This window comes from Haematobia irritans, chromosome 2 (genome assembly GCF_050003625.1).
Source record: "Haematobia irritans isolate KBUSLIRL chromosome 2, ASM5000362v1, whole genome shotgun sequence".
In the NCBI taxonomy this organism is placed as follows: Eukaryota; Metazoa; Arthropoda; class Insecta; order Diptera; family Muscidae; genus Haematobia; species Haematobia irritans.
The window spans coordinates 57,449,811-57,468,473 of NC_134398.1; the positions used below are offsets into that span (position 1 = coordinate 57,449,811).

The window sequence follows — 18,663 nt, forward strand, 5'->3', positions numbered from 1 at the left end:
TTCGATCCCTGCTTCGACCAAAGTTTTTTTTTTTTTTTTTTTTTTTTTTTAACATATATTCCAGATAGGTTCGGAAGATTTCGAAAAAATGTTCAACATTACATTGTAGTATATTAAATTTTGGACTGTAAAATGTGTCTTATTAAAGACCTAAATTCAGAATAGAACAGTGTTTGATATAAACGAAATGGACTGTGTTGTTGTTTCAAAAATAACTTTTTTTTATTGAAAAAATAAAAATTTTGTAACAAACGAATTTTTTTGGTTATAAAAGTTTAAAATTTTCGAAGCAATTCAAAAAACTCTAACAAAAGAAAAACGTTTTCGGTACACGTTTTCCAAACGTTTTTTTTTCTTTGCGTGTATTTAAGTTACATACAAAGATCTATGTTTCTAGCCCAATAAATCGAAAAAAGTAAAAGTACTTAGAAAATTGAGTATATTAACATTATTGGGGGCGGAGAACGTGCCTTTTCTGAACATGTACCGGAAAATAAAGCACCATCTACACTGATTGTCAATTTCATTGAAGTTTTTACTTAACCCTTTGACTACCGATGTTCACTTAGGAGGAAATTCGAGATCGTCACCAATTTCTATTTACCCACTTAGTTTCGATTTATTTCTCGATGTTATTTTAAAATGGAGGCTTTAGTCTAAATAATCCATAAATATTTTCCATATTGGTAAGCACTAAAATGCATTTTTATAAACATCTTTAACAATAAACGAAAAATACGAAATTTTGAGACCATTTTTCTACTGTAAGCCTCTAATAAATGTACATTCATACAAAAACTATAGACGATGTTTTTCGGGTTCTTTTTTGTATTTTTTGTCACACTTCGAAAGATATTAGAGGCCGAATAGCGCTTCTTTTCGTAAGGCCGTTTGATCACAATTTAAGAATCAAGAATCATTCAGAAGAAACTCATATAGCTCTGAAGTAATTGATGTAGGACCTTAAAATTAAAATGTTTGTTCTACATTACATTTGTATTCTACTGAAGAAAAATTAAAGTTTATAACACTAGGTTTATTTCGGAAGTGAAAGGGTTAAAATAATCTGGCAAGAATCCAGTTAGGGACAATCCTACATTCATTTCATAAACTACTCAACGTTCCCTATAAATTCCAACTAAATCGACCAAGTTTAAATTTTTCACTATTCCCCGACATCAAAAAATCATGTACCCTACATTCATTTAATCGCCTTCTCAGAGAAGTTTAGATTTGCTCTATTAAAAAAAAACGGGCTTCCCTTTCAAATACTGAAAAATAAAAAAGTGGATAACACCTCAACCAATTTTGGTCCAATTTTCAAAAAGTCGGGCAAGGAGATATCAAAAGATGAGTTACCCTATTTTCACCACATGATCACTTTGTACGAAAATTTCAAGTAAGTTGATTCAGCCGTTTCCCAGCTTACAATGAAAAAAAATATTGTCGCAAGTCCAAAGATTTCACGTCCTTGATATACCAATGCGCATTTTGTTTAGAATAGAAGACGCATTTCTATGATATAAAGCTTTTTCTTTGTCCAAAAGTCGATAAACTTTTTAACGAAGTCGTTTTGTCTTTATAGTTAATTTAAAAACTAGGAGATGTTTTTGATCACTTTATTTATGCGATATTTAAGTTTTCGTTAATACATTCATGAAGGACTTTGATAGCACATGAAAAAAAGCTTAAACAGCGAATAAATTAAAATATGTTTCATAGAATCAAGTACACAAAACTGATATTTATAAGAGAATTGTTTCTTAAAAGTATCTGTTTTGTTTTCCAATTAACAAAACGATTTGTTAAAAAAGTTCAAGTTTTTGGTTTTGGTTTTTTTTTTTTTTTTTTATTGATTTAGGTTTTATTCAGTTTAACAAAGGTAAGTGTATGGTTTCCAATTGGTAAGTTTTAGGTATAAAAAGTTAAGTATAATTTGGTAAGTATAAGTTTCTATTTAACAGGTAAGTTTTAGGTTTTAACCATTTGTTTTGCTTTCTTTTGTAGGTAAGTATATTCTTGAGTTCAAAAAGGTAAGTTTTGTCTTTTCTTCTCCCCTTTTTTTTTACAGGGTAGTTTGGTTTTACAGTTATTTATTTCATTTATTACAACTTAGTTATTTCAAGTTTTCTTTAATTTCAACAAATATTCAATTAAAATTAAATAACAATTTATTTCACTTTTTTCCTTTAGTTTATCTCACTTTGGTTCTTTAATTTAGTTCACTTTATTTTTTTGATTGTCACTTGCCACGGGGAGCGATCTTATTGTGTCGGCGCAAAAAAACATATTAATAATATTTGACATATATCAATGTCACTCAAGTCAAGCCGGCAAAACTTTCGGCAACATTCAGCCAATAATTACAACAACAATGAAAGAGAGTATTTGTCACTAGCGATTGCAACTATGTATGATGTGACGTATGTGTAAAAGGGCAATCCGCTAGTCACAGTGCCGATCACATGTTTAGGACCACACTGTTGAGTATTAATTTAGGGTAATGCTCAACATTCTGGCCCCCCATGACAAGTGTTACCTTTTCTTACTGTCTAGGCATATTTCGAATAGGACCCAAAATTATGTAGCCAAGTGTTGTTTGGTATGCATAGACATCTCCAAGGCCGGTATGGACATGACCGTCCCTTCGAAGCGCGGGGAACACGTCTGCCCCTAGTTCCAAGTCGATTGGTGAGTTAGACCGCGGGTCCATGTCGGCTAACGTATCCTGTGGCAAGTCACGGGTCGGGTCATCGATCATAGGGTCCGAATAGGGTCTGGTTGGTAGAGTGTCCGTAATTAGCGCATTAACTCTTAAAGCCCAAGTACTGTTAGTTTTGCGAGGCATCAATTTAAAACTGGTGAACCTTTGTCCCTGATAAGTAAAGGACCGCAGTCCAATGCGGCGAAACGTAGAGTAGGCTATCTTGGACATGGTAGACGATTGACAGATGAGCGCTCGAATTGTGGTATAACGATCTACCTCATCTTCTGACACCCGAACTATAGCTGTGGGGACAAAAACCAGATCCCACCTAAAAGAACTTGATTCTGCCCGCTGCGCTGGCGCTTCAGGTAACCCCCCAAAAAGATGAGCAGGTCGCAAAGGATCTTCGTGTTGAGGGGCTCCATGCAAGAGAGTGTGATGGCGTTGATCACATTGGCGGCACCCTGTAATGGACGGACAGTCAGGGGTCAGGTGGCTTCGTGCGAGACAGTTTCGACAATATCCCCTCCGCTCTACCGTCTCATATCGCTGTGATGGTGTCTTCTCCCGAAATCTAGGACATGAACTGAGGGCATGGTCTTCTTGACAAATACCGCAAGAGTACTGCCAAAATGTGGGTCTGCCTCGCCGGTCAACATGGCCATTCCGGACGTTGTTTGAGCGCTGCCGCTGAGGTTGTAGCCGTTGATTTGACCGGCCTAACCGATCTAGACCGCGGCGACCTTCGCTTGCATTCTCCGCACGGGGTAAATAAGCTGCCATATCTGAAATGAAAAAATGCTGCGAGTACCTTGTTTTGTTGATAGTTGCGCAACAGCCTAGTCACGCGGAAAAAAGTTTGACGAGTTTAGTAATTGGTCTGCTTATTACTCCATTCACGGTCCGAATGTCTACTACGCGGTTTTTTTGGTCAGAACCAGGATATGTTTTCTCAATACGACCCATAACCCAATCCGTTGGAGGAAACCTATCATCTCGTACGACTACAAGATCATTTTCCTCAAGGTTATCCTGAGGATATTTCCACTTAGTACGACGATGCAGTTCTCGGAGATATTCAGATTTCCAACGCATACAGAAATATTGGGAAACTATCTTAAGGCGTTTCCATCGATTTGCTAAGGTTATATCTTCGTCTGAGACATTAGGCTCCGGAGGAGCAAGCATGGAAGTGCCAATCAAAAAATGCCCAGGAGTCAATGGAGAAAAATCATTCGGATCTTCACTAGACTTACTTAAAGGTCTGGAATTCAGACAAGCTTCTATACGGGCCAGTATTGTAGAAAGTTCTTCAAAGGTAAAACTCATTGTTGGAATGTACTTGCGTAAGTGGGTCTTTAAAGATTTTACTCCTGCCTCCCATAAGCCACCCATATGTGGTGCACCTGGAGGTATAAATTTCCATGTAAGATTATGATGTGAATTTTGTTGAACAGTTTGGATTTGCAAATTTTTTATAAATACAAGACGATCCTTTTTAAGCAGTTCAGCTGCTCCTACAAAGTTTTTTCCGTTGTCTGAATATATACACGACGGACATCCGCGGCGAGCGATAAAGCGAGCAAACGCTGCAAGAAAAGCTTCCGATGATAGGTCACTAGTGACTTCCAAATGAATGGCTTTAGTAGCGAAACATACAAATATGCAAATATAACCCTTTGTTATTAAACATACGCGGGTTTTATAATTTTTTATATGGAAGGGTCCTGCAAAATCGACCCCAGTATTTGTGAACGGTCTTGAGAGTAACGTACGTTCAGGAGGCAGAGATGCCATAATTTGAGATTGTGTGTGTCGTTTATACAGAATACATATCTTACAGTTGTGTATAACTTTCTTTATCAATGGTTTTAACCTGAAAATCCAAAATTCGGATCTCAATACTCGGGTCATAAGTTGATTTCCACCATGAAGAGTAACCTTATGTGTAAACTCAACCAAAAGTTGTGTAAAGCGAGCATCGTATGGCAAAAGAATGGGATGTCTTTCGTTATAACTTAGAACAGGAGATTGAACAAGTCGCCCATTTGACCGCATAATTCCACTTGAGTCAATAAATGGGTTAATTGTCAATAAACTACTAGTAGACGCAATTTTTATTTTCTTCACTAAGTTAGTGTATTCGTGTGCAAAATATTGACTTTGAGTGATAATGAGCAACCGTCGTTTGGCTTCTTGAATTTCTTCTGGAGTTATCTCCTGGGTCGAAATTCTAAGATGTGATCTATTTTGCCCGGTGTTTCTCCAAAACCGTAAAACATAACTCATTACCCGGTAAGCTCGTGGTAGTGAAGAGAATCGCATCAAAGGGTCTTCAAAAGTGGAAGCAGTTAAAACCTTCACAGTCTTTGTTTCTAAATTTGTGTCTCCCAACATTTCAAATTTCGGCCATCTATCTCTAGGCAGTTTCAACCATTGTGGTCCATGCCACCATAAATGATGAGTTTTTAATTCAGGAGGTGTACAACCTCTGCTAGCTACATCAGCTGGGTTATCTTCGGAGTCAACATGTTGCCATTTATCGTTGCCAACATTTTCCAGAATTTCAGAAACACGATTTCCCACAAATGTACTCCACGCACATGGAGGCTTTTTCAACCACGCTAACACTATTGTAGAATCTGTCCAAAACTGGGTTGAGAAATTTGAAATTTGAAGATTTGTAATGGTTGCTGATGCTAATTTAGAAAGTAAAACTGCTCCGCACAACTCGAGTCGGGGCAATGAAATCTTTTTAATTGGGGCAACTCGGGTCTTAGCAGCAATCAGATGAGTTTCTACTTGGTTATCTTGGAGTTCAACACGAATGTATAAAGCTGCCCCATATGCACTCTCGGATGCATCGCAAAAACCGTGAATCTCTATTTTTGAGCTTGGGATATAATTAATCCATCTAGGAATTTTGACAGAATCAATAGCGCCACTGTTTTTTACGAAATTTTGCCAATTCATGAGCGTAATAGTTTTCAATGAGTCATCCCAGTCGATTTTGTCCAGCCATATCTGCTGCATAACCAATTTGGCCACTACAACGACTGGAGCTAACCATCCACAAGGGTCAAATAATTTTGCAATAAAGGATAAAACTTCTCTTTTGGTATAATTTGGCCTAACTTCTATAGTTGGCTGATTAAAAGTGAAATAATCCCCCGATATGTTCCACCTAACTCCTAGAGTCTTGGTTGATGAGTCCTCAGATAACTCCAACCAGTTTAGTGGAAGCAATTGTTCCGAAGGCAAATCTTGAATGACGTTATGATTATTAGATGACCACTTCATTAGTTTAAAACCCGCAGAGTCCAAAGCTAGAATTAACTCTTGACGAGATTTAATAGCTTCCTCTATAGTGTGTGCGCCAGCTAAAACATCATCTACGTATAAATTTTCTCGTATAATTTTTGATGCAATGGGATATTTGTCCGCCACATCTTCTGCAAGTTGAAGAAGTGTCCGGATTGCCAGGAATGGCGCGCAGTTAACTCCAAAAGTGACTGTTAAGAGCTCAAAGTCTTCTAAGGGGTCTGTGGGAGATTTTCTAAAAAGTATACGCTGATATTGAGTCTGATTTTTGTCGAGCAGAATTTGTCTGTACATCTTTGTGACATCCGCACTATAAACGTACTTAAAGAATCTCCATTTCAAAATTTGTAATACAAGATCTTGCTGGAGAATGGGTCCAGTAAACAAATTATCATTAAGACTTCGCTTGTTTGACGAAGGGCTTGAAGCGTTGAAAACCACTCGAAGTTTTGTTGTCAACCGATCAGGCTTAATTACCGCATGATGCGGCAAATAATAATTCGGAGTCTTCGTGATTTCTCGAGGCGAAATTTTTCTCATGTGCCCAAGTTCCAAATATTCTAAGATTGTTTGATCATATTGTGCCTTTATATCGGGAGTCTTCATTAACTTCCTCTCCATTCGGAAAAATTGTGCCATTGCGATATTTCGAGAATTTCCTAATTCTTCACAATTTTTAAATGGGAGGGTCACAATATATCTGCCCTGTTCATTACGCTTTGTAGTGTTTTTGAAGTTTAATTCGCAAAATGAATCATCTTCTGATCTCAAAATCTTTTTTGGGATTTCCTCCACCTCCCAAAAACGAGTGAGAATATTTTCAATGGAAACAGTGTTGTGTAAAGAAATTCGGTGTTTGTTCACCTTTTCTTGAATTATTGGACCACCAACAATCCACCCAAAAACGGTATGTTGAGCCAACAAAGAGCCGATTGATTTCATAGGAGTTTCAATATCAAAAATTAAGGGTCCTATATCCATTCCAATTAGAAGATCAACGGGTTGACTGATGTAGAATTTTGGATCTGCCAAATCAAGGTTGACAACATCCCTAAGTTGTGCTAGATCTAGGTTTTGTGCTGGTAAATTTGACGGAAGGGTCCGCAAAACAGGAGCCCAAACTTCTAAATGGAAACTAGGGTCTAGACGAGAATGTAAATTGAAAAGACAAGCTTTCGTAGAAGTTTCTGCCAACATCTCACTAACTCCCGTGATATGAACTAAATTTCGTCTAGTTGGCAAACACAATTTATTTTTAAGTTTTTCAGATATAAAAGTTGATTGAGATCCAGAGTCTATTATCGCTCTGGCATTAAACAATTGTCCGCGAGATTCGATTTGGACCAAAGCTGTGAAAAGTAATGTACCCCTGGGATGATACGCACAAGTTTGATCATCTTGAAGGGTCAAAGTTGTAATGTTGTTTTCCATGTTTGGAGTGGACTGTATTTGTGTTGTTAGAGCCGAAGCACTAGTGCTAGGTCGTGCTACGTCTCTTATTGGGTCATGACTACTAGATTGGGTTTCGGTTCCCTTGTGTAACATTGTGTGATGCCGCATCTTACATTCTCGACAAGTGTAGTTGCTTTTGCAGTCTTTAATTCCATGACTGGACGAAAGACAATTATAACAAAGATGAGAGATTTTAACCACATGAATTCTGTCGTTCACAGTTTTCTCAATAAATTTCGGACAATCCCGAATGAAGTGCCTTTCTTTACAAAGTGGGCAATTTTGTTTGTTTGGACTCTTATTTTTGGACGATAATTTAGAATCGAACTTATTTTTACCCCCGTTGTATTGGGCTTTTTGTGAGATGTTCGTTTGAAAACTATTGACAAATTTCTCTTTATCTGGTTTATAACGATGGCTTTCGAACTTATCCTGATATTGCCTACTGAAAATTGGCTTTATATTTCCCACTGACTCGAGAGTTTTGAATTTATGAGTCAAAAAAAGATCGAATCGATGCCAAGTTGGAAGAGTCTTGCAATCCTCTAAAGAACTTTCGAATTCTTCAAGAAAGGGTCTTGGTAACTTTGCAGAACAAAGATAAATTAAGATCGGGTCCCATTGCTTGACTTCTATACCCAATGATTCTAAAGTTTGAATACAAGTATTTACTGTCCGTTGCAGCTTTTGAACCGATTGACTTGAATCGATGGAAACATTTGGTAAATTAAAAATTATTTTCAATTGTTCATTAACCTGCATTCTTTTGTTCTCGTAACGATCTTTCAAATTTTTCCACGCCAATGTAAACCCGTCATTGGTGAGTGGAACATTACTAATTATTTCCCTTGCTTCACCTGATGTTTTTTGGGTCAAGTGGAAAAGTTTTTCGACATTGCTGAGTCGAGAGTTGTTAATATAAATGGCGGAAAATAAATCCCTAAAAGATGGCCACGCTGAATATCCCCCTCTGAAAATGTCTGTGTCACAGGGAGGCAGTCTTAATGCTGTTGAAAAATCACTATTAGTAGGAGGGGTCCCACACGATTGCCTTTCTTCCTGTTCTTTGGAAACCTGATCTTTTAAGGCGATTATATCCGCATTAATTGCACTCAGAACACGTTTATATGACGACATTGCCTCACTATAGTGGGTACGAAGTTTTGATTTGTCAATAGCCTGTTCATCCCCTTGTGGAATATGATCGCGACAATCCAAATATGATTTTTTAACGTTTGTCCATAGGGTCTCAACTTCTGCTCTTAGGGCTTCAAGTTCCCGAATGTTTTCAGTAGTTTTTGCCACGGCATAAATGCTCTCGAAATCATTTAAATCATTGATGCTGTTGGCAAATTTCTCTCTAATAATTTTCTCCATTTTACTCAGTTTGGGGTCTTAAGCCAAAATTTCGAAACGGCAAAACTTTGCAAAGATGAACAAACTGATATATGTTTTGCGAAATTTAACTGCTTACCAAAAATTTTCGAAAAATTTTGAAGAGTTCTTCGCAAAAAAAAAAAAACAGTAACGATTTATTTGTATATATAGGAAGAAAATTACGTTAAATAACCAATTACTTGCTCACTTTGGCAAGACTATCGGAGCCAGAAGAAATAGCATCGATATCGGGTCAGTTCCAGAATAAAGCCACGATAATGACAGAAACATTTGAAATTCACAATAGCCGCCAATAATGAGCTTCAAAATATCAATTAAATTATCTCAGGAAAAACGAGTTAATTTTCAATAAAAATGACTTGGGTTATTTTGTATATGACCGCCGTAAAGTCAGACAACAAATTTCGACCTTTGACATACGGTTTTTACACAGTGAAATTTCCCTCAAGAACAAACATGATATTTGTATCACACTGTAAATTAATGGGTCGAGTTATCAGCATACGAAAAAATTTACCGATACGGTTACCAACGGATATCACCAGAAAATCAATTTAAAATTTACGAAAATTTTGCCAAATCTTAAAATCCAATAAGTAAAATCCAAAAAGTAAAAGAAAATTGAATATTGCCAACCGGTTCCAAATTTAGATAAGAGTCTTCAACCAAAACAATTTTTTTTTTTTTTTTTTTTTAAATTTCAAATATTAAAAAAATTTAGCTAAATTTTGAATTTGCATGTATGGGGAACGTTGTGAAAAATTTATTCGAAACGTTCAATAATATGGTTGTAGATATTAATCCCAAAATCTGACTTTATAAAATTTTTGACTTAGGTCATTTAAACAAATCAATGGTAGAATTTATCTCAATTGGACTTGAGTCATTTTGTCAAATACCGGAGGGAAATATGTATACGAGGGAGTATTATCGTAGTTTGTATACGTAGCCGCTTTGAAAGTTTCAGTTATCTCTCCCCCAAAAAATTATATAAAATATACATATTTTTAACAAATCAAAAACCGCTCATGTAATTGGGTCAAAGTAAACAATTTTCACACTTCGAGTCGTTATCAACCATAAAAATTTTCCATTATGAAACATAGAATACTTTAATGTGAAATCAAATTATTTTTTCAACAGCAAATAAATGTGTGTACAAAGCAAATTCACCACAATCCAAAAAACAAATATGTTATTAAATTTCCAGCATTTCACACAATTCAAACTTTAACCGAAAATTTTCTTTCTACGCCCGACTTTCAACAACAATTTAGACGTTTCCGAAAACATAGATGCATGAGAATTGTAAAGGGTCACGAATAACTAAGAAAGGTTTTCAAAAAACCCTTTTTTGTTTCTTTCAAAATACTTTGCAAAACATCGGTTTAATTTTTCTTCACTTGACTTACGGCACTTTGTACATTAACGAAGGAAAATTGTGCGAGAGACGACGCTAAATCAAATATACGTGGGTCAAGGCAAAAGTTCAAAAAACCATCTGAACAAACTTTTCCTTGTGGTGTTCAAAATAAATATTCTGGGTCATATCCCAATTGAAATATATCCAAGATGTTTATTTTCACTGAATTTTAAAAATATCAAAGGTTTTCCATGATTCAAAAGTTGTGTTAAAACGGACTTAAACCACTTTGCAAAAGACTTGGCTAATTTATTTTTAATTGACTTAAGTCAGTTTGCTAATTACCCACAGAAAAGTATACGAGGGGTGTTGTGTAAGTACAGAAGTTTCGGAATTTTAAAAGAACTTCAAACAAAACAATTTCAATTTATTTTTCTTTTTTAACCAAGGGTAATTAAAATATTTTTGGCCTCATTTACTGTGAAAGTGAAAATAAGCACAAATTATATACATATTTTTTTTTAAATTTTGATCACACATTCAAACAAAAAATTAAAAAATTTCCAAAAGTGAACTTAGATTCATAACAAATGAGCTATGTTATGCATCAGAGATTACTAAACAATCAATATTTCGGTTCAGAGTTCGGTTTAGATCAGATCTTTCCTTCCGAGATTCAAGTTCTTATTTTGAATTCTTATTTTGTTCTTATTCTTATTTTGAATATTTTCTTCAATCAGTTTGAGTCACATAAAAACCATTTTGAATTCGAGGACTTAAGTTAATTTGCTCATAAACAAACAGAAAATGAGTTGGGTAATTTTTCACTCAGACAACATGCAAAATGGCTACCAATATAAGTCGTTGGAAATTATGAGGTCGTTTTGAGATTCACTAAATTCTTTTCGGTCTCAGTTAAAATTGAGTCTACGGTTCATTAATTGTTATTGGGTCACGTTTTCTCAAAGCAAGATTCAGACAAAAGGGGTCAAACTATTTTCCACGGAATTAAAGCTTGCACGGGTCAAACATCCAAAATATACAGGGTCAAAGCATATAAGAAAAAAAACCAACAACTCCTTGGATGAAATCATGCGGAGAGAGTTGAAGTCGCAGCGCCCAGTATATTTCGTTGGCTTGTCGCGCCAAAGAACAAAAAACAACGCTTGTACTCACTTTGACTTTTGTGTTTTTGTATGTGTGTGTGTGATGTGCGTTCTACCGTTAAAACGGGAACACCTTTGGCTCACTTTGGTTTTGCAGAAAATTCTGGATTTGTATTTTATTGTTTTTGTAAACCGTACCGTCCCGATTGATTTATTGTGTGTTATGTAATTATTTCAATTTATTTGGTTCACAATTTTATTTTTCGTTCAACACAAATATTTGTCTTTTCAATTGATTTTGGCAAGCCTCACAACGTTTATGCACTGATCACAATGATTTGATCATTATTTTATTTGTACAAAGTTTTGAAAACACTGTAATTCTTAAACACTTCACTATTCGGTTCGAATGGACCAAAAATGTTTTGTTTTCCAATTAACAAAACGATTTGTTAAAAAAGTTCAAGTTTTTGGTTTTGGTTTTTTTTTTTTTTTTTTTTTTTGATTTAGGTTTTATTCAGTTTAACAAAGGTAAGTGTATGGTTTCCAATTGGTAAGTTTTAGGTATAAAAAGTTAAGTATAATTTGGTAAGTATAAGTTTCTATTTAACAGGTAAGTTTTAGGTTTTAACCATTTGTTTTGCTTTCTTTTGTAGGTAAGTATATTCTTGAGTTCAAAAAGGTAAGTTTTGTCTTTTCTTCTCCCCTTTTTTTTTACAGGGTAGTTTGGTTTTACAGTTATTTATTTCATTTATTACAACTTAGTTATTTCAAGTTTTCTTTAATTTCAACAAATATTCAATTAAAATTAAATAACAATTTATTTCACTTTTTTCCTTTAGTTTATCTCACTTTGGTTCTTTAATTTAGTTCACTTTATTTTTTTGATTGTCACTTGCCACGGGGAGCGATCTTATTGTGTCGGCGCAAAAAAACATATTAATAATATTTGACATATATCAATGTCACTCAAGTCAAGCCGGCAAAACTTTCGGCAACATTCAGCCAATAATTACAACAACAATGAAAGAGAGTATTTGTCACTAGCGATTGCAACTATGTATGATGTGACGTATGTGTAAAAGGGCAATCCGCTAGTCACAGTGCCGATCACATGTTTAGGACCACACTGTTGAGTATTAATTTAGGGTAATGCTCAACAGTATCCTTACTTCAATTCTCCGCTTCTTTTGCCGGAATCAATACCAAAATCATTAGTATAAAGACAATCTTTTTTAGCGTATCCGGAACATAAAAACAAATAAACAAGCAAGCATAATTTGGATTTTATATATATAGAAAGATAGATGAAGATTTTACTTTACTTAGCATCGGTAACTGTTATCACAACCCAAGTAATTCGATTGTGGGTGACAGTCTTTAGTAAAACTTTGTACGCAATCCATGTTTCATTAAAATTCAGCCAACGAAAAATGTTCATTAATACAATGAAAATATTCATTAATAGTACTAAAAGTTACGTTGATTGACAGAAAATTCGTTATAATAACGAAAAACTTCGTTGTATTAACGAATTTGTTTAATTGGCTGACTTTTAACAACACATTCGTTAATATAACGAAACTTTTTCTACTAGTGTACGCACAAATAAAAAATACTTTCCTCTCGATCGAAATGTTAAACAAAAGTCATAGTATTTTCGGATTCAATAGATTCAAATTAATCAGTGTATATATTGTCACTTCAGATATAACAATTTAAATATTTTTGATTTCATAATAATGTCTACAAAATTATTGTAATATCTACTTTCAATTCCTTACAACAATCCTTTGAATTATCGTTAAACTTAATCATTTTCTTGTCTAACCAAGCAACACAAATGTATTGTAATCATGAAATTCATAAATATTACAAAAACCAATAAATACATAAAGTATATTAGCAATGGGGAACACGTATGAAATAATAAATATATTACACTCTGTGATTGTAGTTTGGAAAAGAGTAAAACATATCTGGCTTCTGCATAGAATTCCCCTATGAAAGCCTCCTCCGCCATCACTGAACTCACTACAATGATATGTCAGGCCGCCAGCGATTGTCCCAAGTGTAGGAGAATGAGGAAAGCAAACAAAATCTCATTACATTTCGCAACAAAACGGAAGCGAAATGCAGAAAAAAATATATATTATTCATCATCAATTTCATGGAATTTTTCTTACTCGCAATACCATCTCAAGTAGAATATTGAAGAATGGCTTTTATATAAATATAAGCTCCCTTACTCTTCAGTGAGTTCTCTAATTTTGTCCATGGCACACAGGTGAAAATAGTGACATACAAATTCTTATGACTTGAAATTTGCATTTCCTAGTTTCAGATGATAATAAAGAAATAAATTATATTTAACAACAACAGCAGCTAATACAGCAAATAGTAGTAGAAAAATGGAGCTACTTTATAGAATACGTTCGGGGACAGCCAATACCAATGATTCTTTTCATTGCACTGACGATTGCCACAGTTGGTAGAGACCTAACAAACATGGTCGATACTTTTACTGTTTGGTCGATTGGTAGCATTGTTTTTATTTTGGTAGATTTTACAACATCCCAGCAAAAAAATTTGGAAGTTCTTCCAAAGGCACAACTTTAAAAGCACTTCCAGAAGATGCACTCCCAATGATGTTCTTTATTTTAACTACCCAAGAAGTACTTTTAATTCACTTTTTATATCTTGGTTTTTTCATACTTTTAATGGGTAATTTTAACTTTTTTGTTTCAATTAGGTTAAAACAGAGTAAGAATTCATAAAATGGTACAAAAATTTTTCTATACAAATAAAATTTTGACAAAATTTTGACAAAATTTTCTATACAAATAAAATTTTGACAAAATTTTCCATACAAATAAAATTTTGGCAAAACTTGCTATAAAAATAACATTTTGACAACATTTTCTATAGAAATAAAAATTTGAAAAAAAATTCTATAGAAATAAAAATTTGACAAAATGTTCTGTAAAAATAAAAGTCTGACAAAATATAAATACAATTTTGACAATATTTTCTATAAAATGAAATTTTGACAAAATTTTCAAGAAAAATGAAATTTTGACAAAATTTTCAAAAAAATAAAATGTTGACAATATTTTCCAAAAAAAATGTTTGCTACAATTTTCTATAGAAATAAAATGTTGGCAAAATTTTCTACAGAAATAAAATTTTGAAAATTTTTCTTTAGAAATAAAATTTTGACAAAATGTTTTATATAGAAGTACAATTTTGATAAAATTTTCTATAGAAATAAAATTTTGACAAAATATTGATTGGTAAGATAATATCTCCATCGCTGTTATATTGTGATAGATATAATAAAGTGCAGTACTCTTCTTAAAAGGTTCAAATTAAGGGTTTCAGCAACCGTGGATAGGTTATGTTAGCTATGATGGCAGCCTGATATTTCAGGCTCACGGAGACTATTCAGTCTATTGTGATACCACCGTAGTGAACTCCTCTCTTCTCACTGAATGCTGCCCAATTCTACACCCAGAAAAAAGTGACCACTTCTTTAATTAAAAATGAACTCATTGTGAAGAAAGTTGAACTTCGTATAGCGCCAAAGACATTTTTATTTGTTTGAACGATGTGATTTTCGTAGATTTTCCTATATTTATGTACCACTATACTACAGAATGGAAAAAATTAACTGAAGTGAATTCATATATGGAATGATTTATTGAACTTTTTTCATTCATTTGGACAAATCTTACATATTTGTGGTAAACCTTTTACTTCAAAATTAGAACTGATTACCTTCGTTTTCAAATACAATTTTATTTATTTATATAAGCAATTTTTTCTTCAATAGAAGACATATTTTATTAACATGTTAAATATATTTATTTAGAATCAATAAAGGGTGATACGGTCAAAATTTGGCCAATATAAACTTGACGTATTTCTTTCAATTTTGCATTTAAAAAACCTGGACACCCCTCATTTTGAAGGTGTGTGTGTAGAATGTTGCTCATATTTTGATTTTGGAATTCACTCTTCAGTTGTCAAAATGCCGTCCAAGCAAGAAGAGCAGCGTATCAAAATTTTGCTCGCGCATCGCGAAAATCCGAGCTACTCGCACGCAAAGCTGGCAAAATCGCTAAAAGTTGCCAAATCAACCGTTACAAATGTAATTAAAGTGTTTGGGGAACGTTTGTCGACAGCCAGGAAGTCTGGATCGGGGGGAAATCGAAAACCGGAAGCCGCTGAGACGACAAAGAGAGTTGCCGGTAGTTTCAAGCGAAACCCTAACCTCTCTCTCCGAGATGCCGCAAATAAGGTGTGTGTATCGTCTACAACCGTGCATCGAGCCAAAATCGAGCCAGACTATCGACTTACAAGAAGGTAGTGACTCCAAATCGCGATGATAAAAAAAATACGACGGCCAAAGCGCGATCCTGGAGGCTGTACACGACGATGCTGACGAAGTTTGATTGCGTGGTAATGGACGACGAAACCTACGTCAAAGCCGACTACAAGCAGCTTCCGGGACAGGAGTTTTATACGGCAAAAGCAAAGGGAAAGGTAGCAGATATTTTCAAGCACATAAAACTGTCAAAGTTCGCAAAGAAATATCTGGTTTGGCAAGCCATCTGTACTTGTGGCTTGAAAAGCAGCATTTTCATAGCTTCCGGGACTATTAACCAAGAAATTTACGTGAAAGAGTGTTTGAATAAACATCTGCTGCCTTTCCTGAAGAAACACGGATGTTCCGTACTGTTTTGGCCGGATTTGGCATCTTGCCATTACGGTAAAAAGGCCATGGAGTGGTACGCCGCCAACAACGTGCAGGTGATTCCCAAGGACAAGAACCCTCCCAACACGCCAGAGCTCCGCCCAATTGAGAAATACTGGGCTATGTCAAGCGGAACCTAAAGAAGACCAAAAAAACTGCTAAGGACGAGCAGCAGTTCAAGGCAAACTGGCTTTCTGCGGCGAAGATGGTGGACAAGGTGGCTGTACAAAATCTGATGGCAGATGTCAAGCGTGAGGCCCGGCAATTCGGATTTGGAAAAGCGAAAGCCTAACTGAATATTTTTCCTGAATTTTATACTAATTGAACTTGAAAAAGAAATTTAATTTGATTTTTTAAATAAACGATTTCATCGACTTACACGCGTTTTCCCTTGACCAAATTTTGACCGTATCACCCTTTATAAACAAAAAATCAACAAATTTTTTCACAAAGATTAGCTTCACTGAATATTACCTGTTAATTGAAGATTCCAAAAATGAAGACGTATGAAGGGGTTGTTATTCTGCTGGTGTTTTCTTTTTTTTATACACCATCACGAAAATTGATAGACTTATTGTTTGTTGTTTATGTTTAATAATTGAAAAAAATGTTCTCACAGATTTAAAATAACAAATATTTTACATATTATATTTGTTATTTATTTTGTTATTTTACTATGTTATTTTTTAACAATCTCTCCGTATACCATAACAACACGATACATACATCGATGACAGATATCGATTACAGGTAGATAAAAGAAATATAAGATAATTTTTTATATACTTAGTACGAATGAACTAAAATATTTTTCTATGCCAAGTCTTATTCGTATGTGCTCGTATGATAAGCTTTCTATAATAAAGAAAGCCAGAATTGTCATTTTGTAAGAAATTTTACTAAATTTGAGGAAACTTGGATTTAGTTCGAGTTTTGTTTATTTGTATTTCTTGTCCAGTAGTAAATACTTATACACAGCGAAGAAAACAGTATTAGTAAAATTCCATGCCTTATTCTAGTTAATGAACTATTCCTAACTGCTTTCAGTTTCGGATTTTTTACTGAAACAAGTAAATTTTATTATTTCACACAAAAATTTGACATAATGGAAATAAAATGGCTAAACTAAATTGTTTAGCCATTTTAGTTTCGGAGGCACTTTTTTCTGGGTATATAACCCTTAAATGGACACTGTATCTTTTAAGATATCGATTACAGGTAGATAAAAGAAATATAGGAAAATTTTATACATCCTTAGTACGAATGAACTAAAATATTTTTCTATGCCAAGTGTTATTCGTATGTACTCGTATGATAAGCTTTCTATTTATAATAAAGAAAGCCAGAATTATCATTTTGTAAGAAATTTTACTAAATTTGAGGAAACTTGGGTTTAGTTCGAGTTTTGTTTATTTTTATTTCTTGTTCAGTAGTAAATTCTTATACACAGCGAAGAAAACAGTATTAGTAAAATTCCATGCCATATTCTAGTTAATGAACTATTCCTAACTGTTTTCAGTTTCGGATTTTTTACTGAAACATGTAAATTTTATTATTTCACACAAAAATTTGACTTAATGGAAATAAAATGGCTAAACTAAATTGTTTACGAATTAGAACATTGGCCGAAAACTGCAGATTGGAAGTTAAATAATATATACCATAAATGAGAGTAATGTTGGTAAAAAAACTAAGTAGTGTAAAAATATCTCTATTCTCTATTATCTACTACAATCAAATTGTTTATTTGTAAATAAAAACTTAGTTCAATGCGCACTGTACTTTTTAAGATATCAACACTATTTTTTCAAAAAAACGCATATATATTTTTTTTAATGTGGTACGCACACGCACAGAAAAACCATGTTTGTACATGGTTGCCGCATCCATTTAATGCTTATCTAGAGCATGTAATTGCCGCGAAAACCATGTATTTTGTCTTTGTAAAAATAGTTTTCAAGCGGAGTAAAATGTATGGTGGCAATAAGCATTTGAATGGTTCTCAAATACCGCAAACATGTTCTATCATTTAAATGATAGAATTTGAGACCATTAAATGGTCGGGAAAATCATGTACCTGACCATTCAATTTTTTTTACTTTTTTACAGGGAAAAAAGTATTTTTATAGGTTAAGTATAGACATGTCTAAAACCATTACATGGCCATAAAGACCATTTACATTTTTTTCGTTGCCATTTAATTTTTTAACATGTATGCAGCGAAAGGAATTTTATAAAAACATTGATCAGGTACACACCATTTTCATTTTCGCGTCAGTCGTGTGTTGATTGTTTCTTGGAATGGACGGAGAATACGGATTTACTGTGTTTTGTGTTAATTTATTTATTCAGAAGTGGCACGTGGTTTTATGTGAACACAAAAAGGAAAGTGTAATTGAAAAAATGTACCTGTTTTTGTCCTGCATTTATTTTTATTTGCAGTTACATGATGTCTGCGTTTGTACATTTGATGGGCACGATGTAAATATGGAATAAATACTTATTGTTGAAATTGAAATAAAATAGAGTGTGTAAAAATATATGATGTTTGCTCGAACGG

The 18,663-nt window shown here is 34.1% G+C and overlaps 2 protein-coding genes across 2 annotated transcripts in view; one reads left to right on the plus strand and one right to left on the minus strand.

The window, feature by feature from the left end:
• Positions 1–18,663, plus strand: part of beat-Ic (beaten path Ic) — a 107,622-nt gene that overhangs the window by 38,279 nt on the left and 50,680 nt on the right. The window lies entirely within an intron of this gene.
• On the minus strand, positions 1,850–11,832 carry LOC142224420 (uncharacterized). The gene is made up of 2 exons (XM_075294195.1): positions 11,418–11,832; positions 1,850–3,492 (listed from the first exon to the last, which is right to left on the minus strand). Exon 2 carries the CDS (start codon positions 3,488–3,490, stop codon positions 2,546–2,548), a length of 945 nt encoding a protein of 314 aa, XP_075150310.1. The 5' UTR covers positions 3,491–3,492; positions 11,418–11,832; the 3' UTR covers positions 1,850–2,545.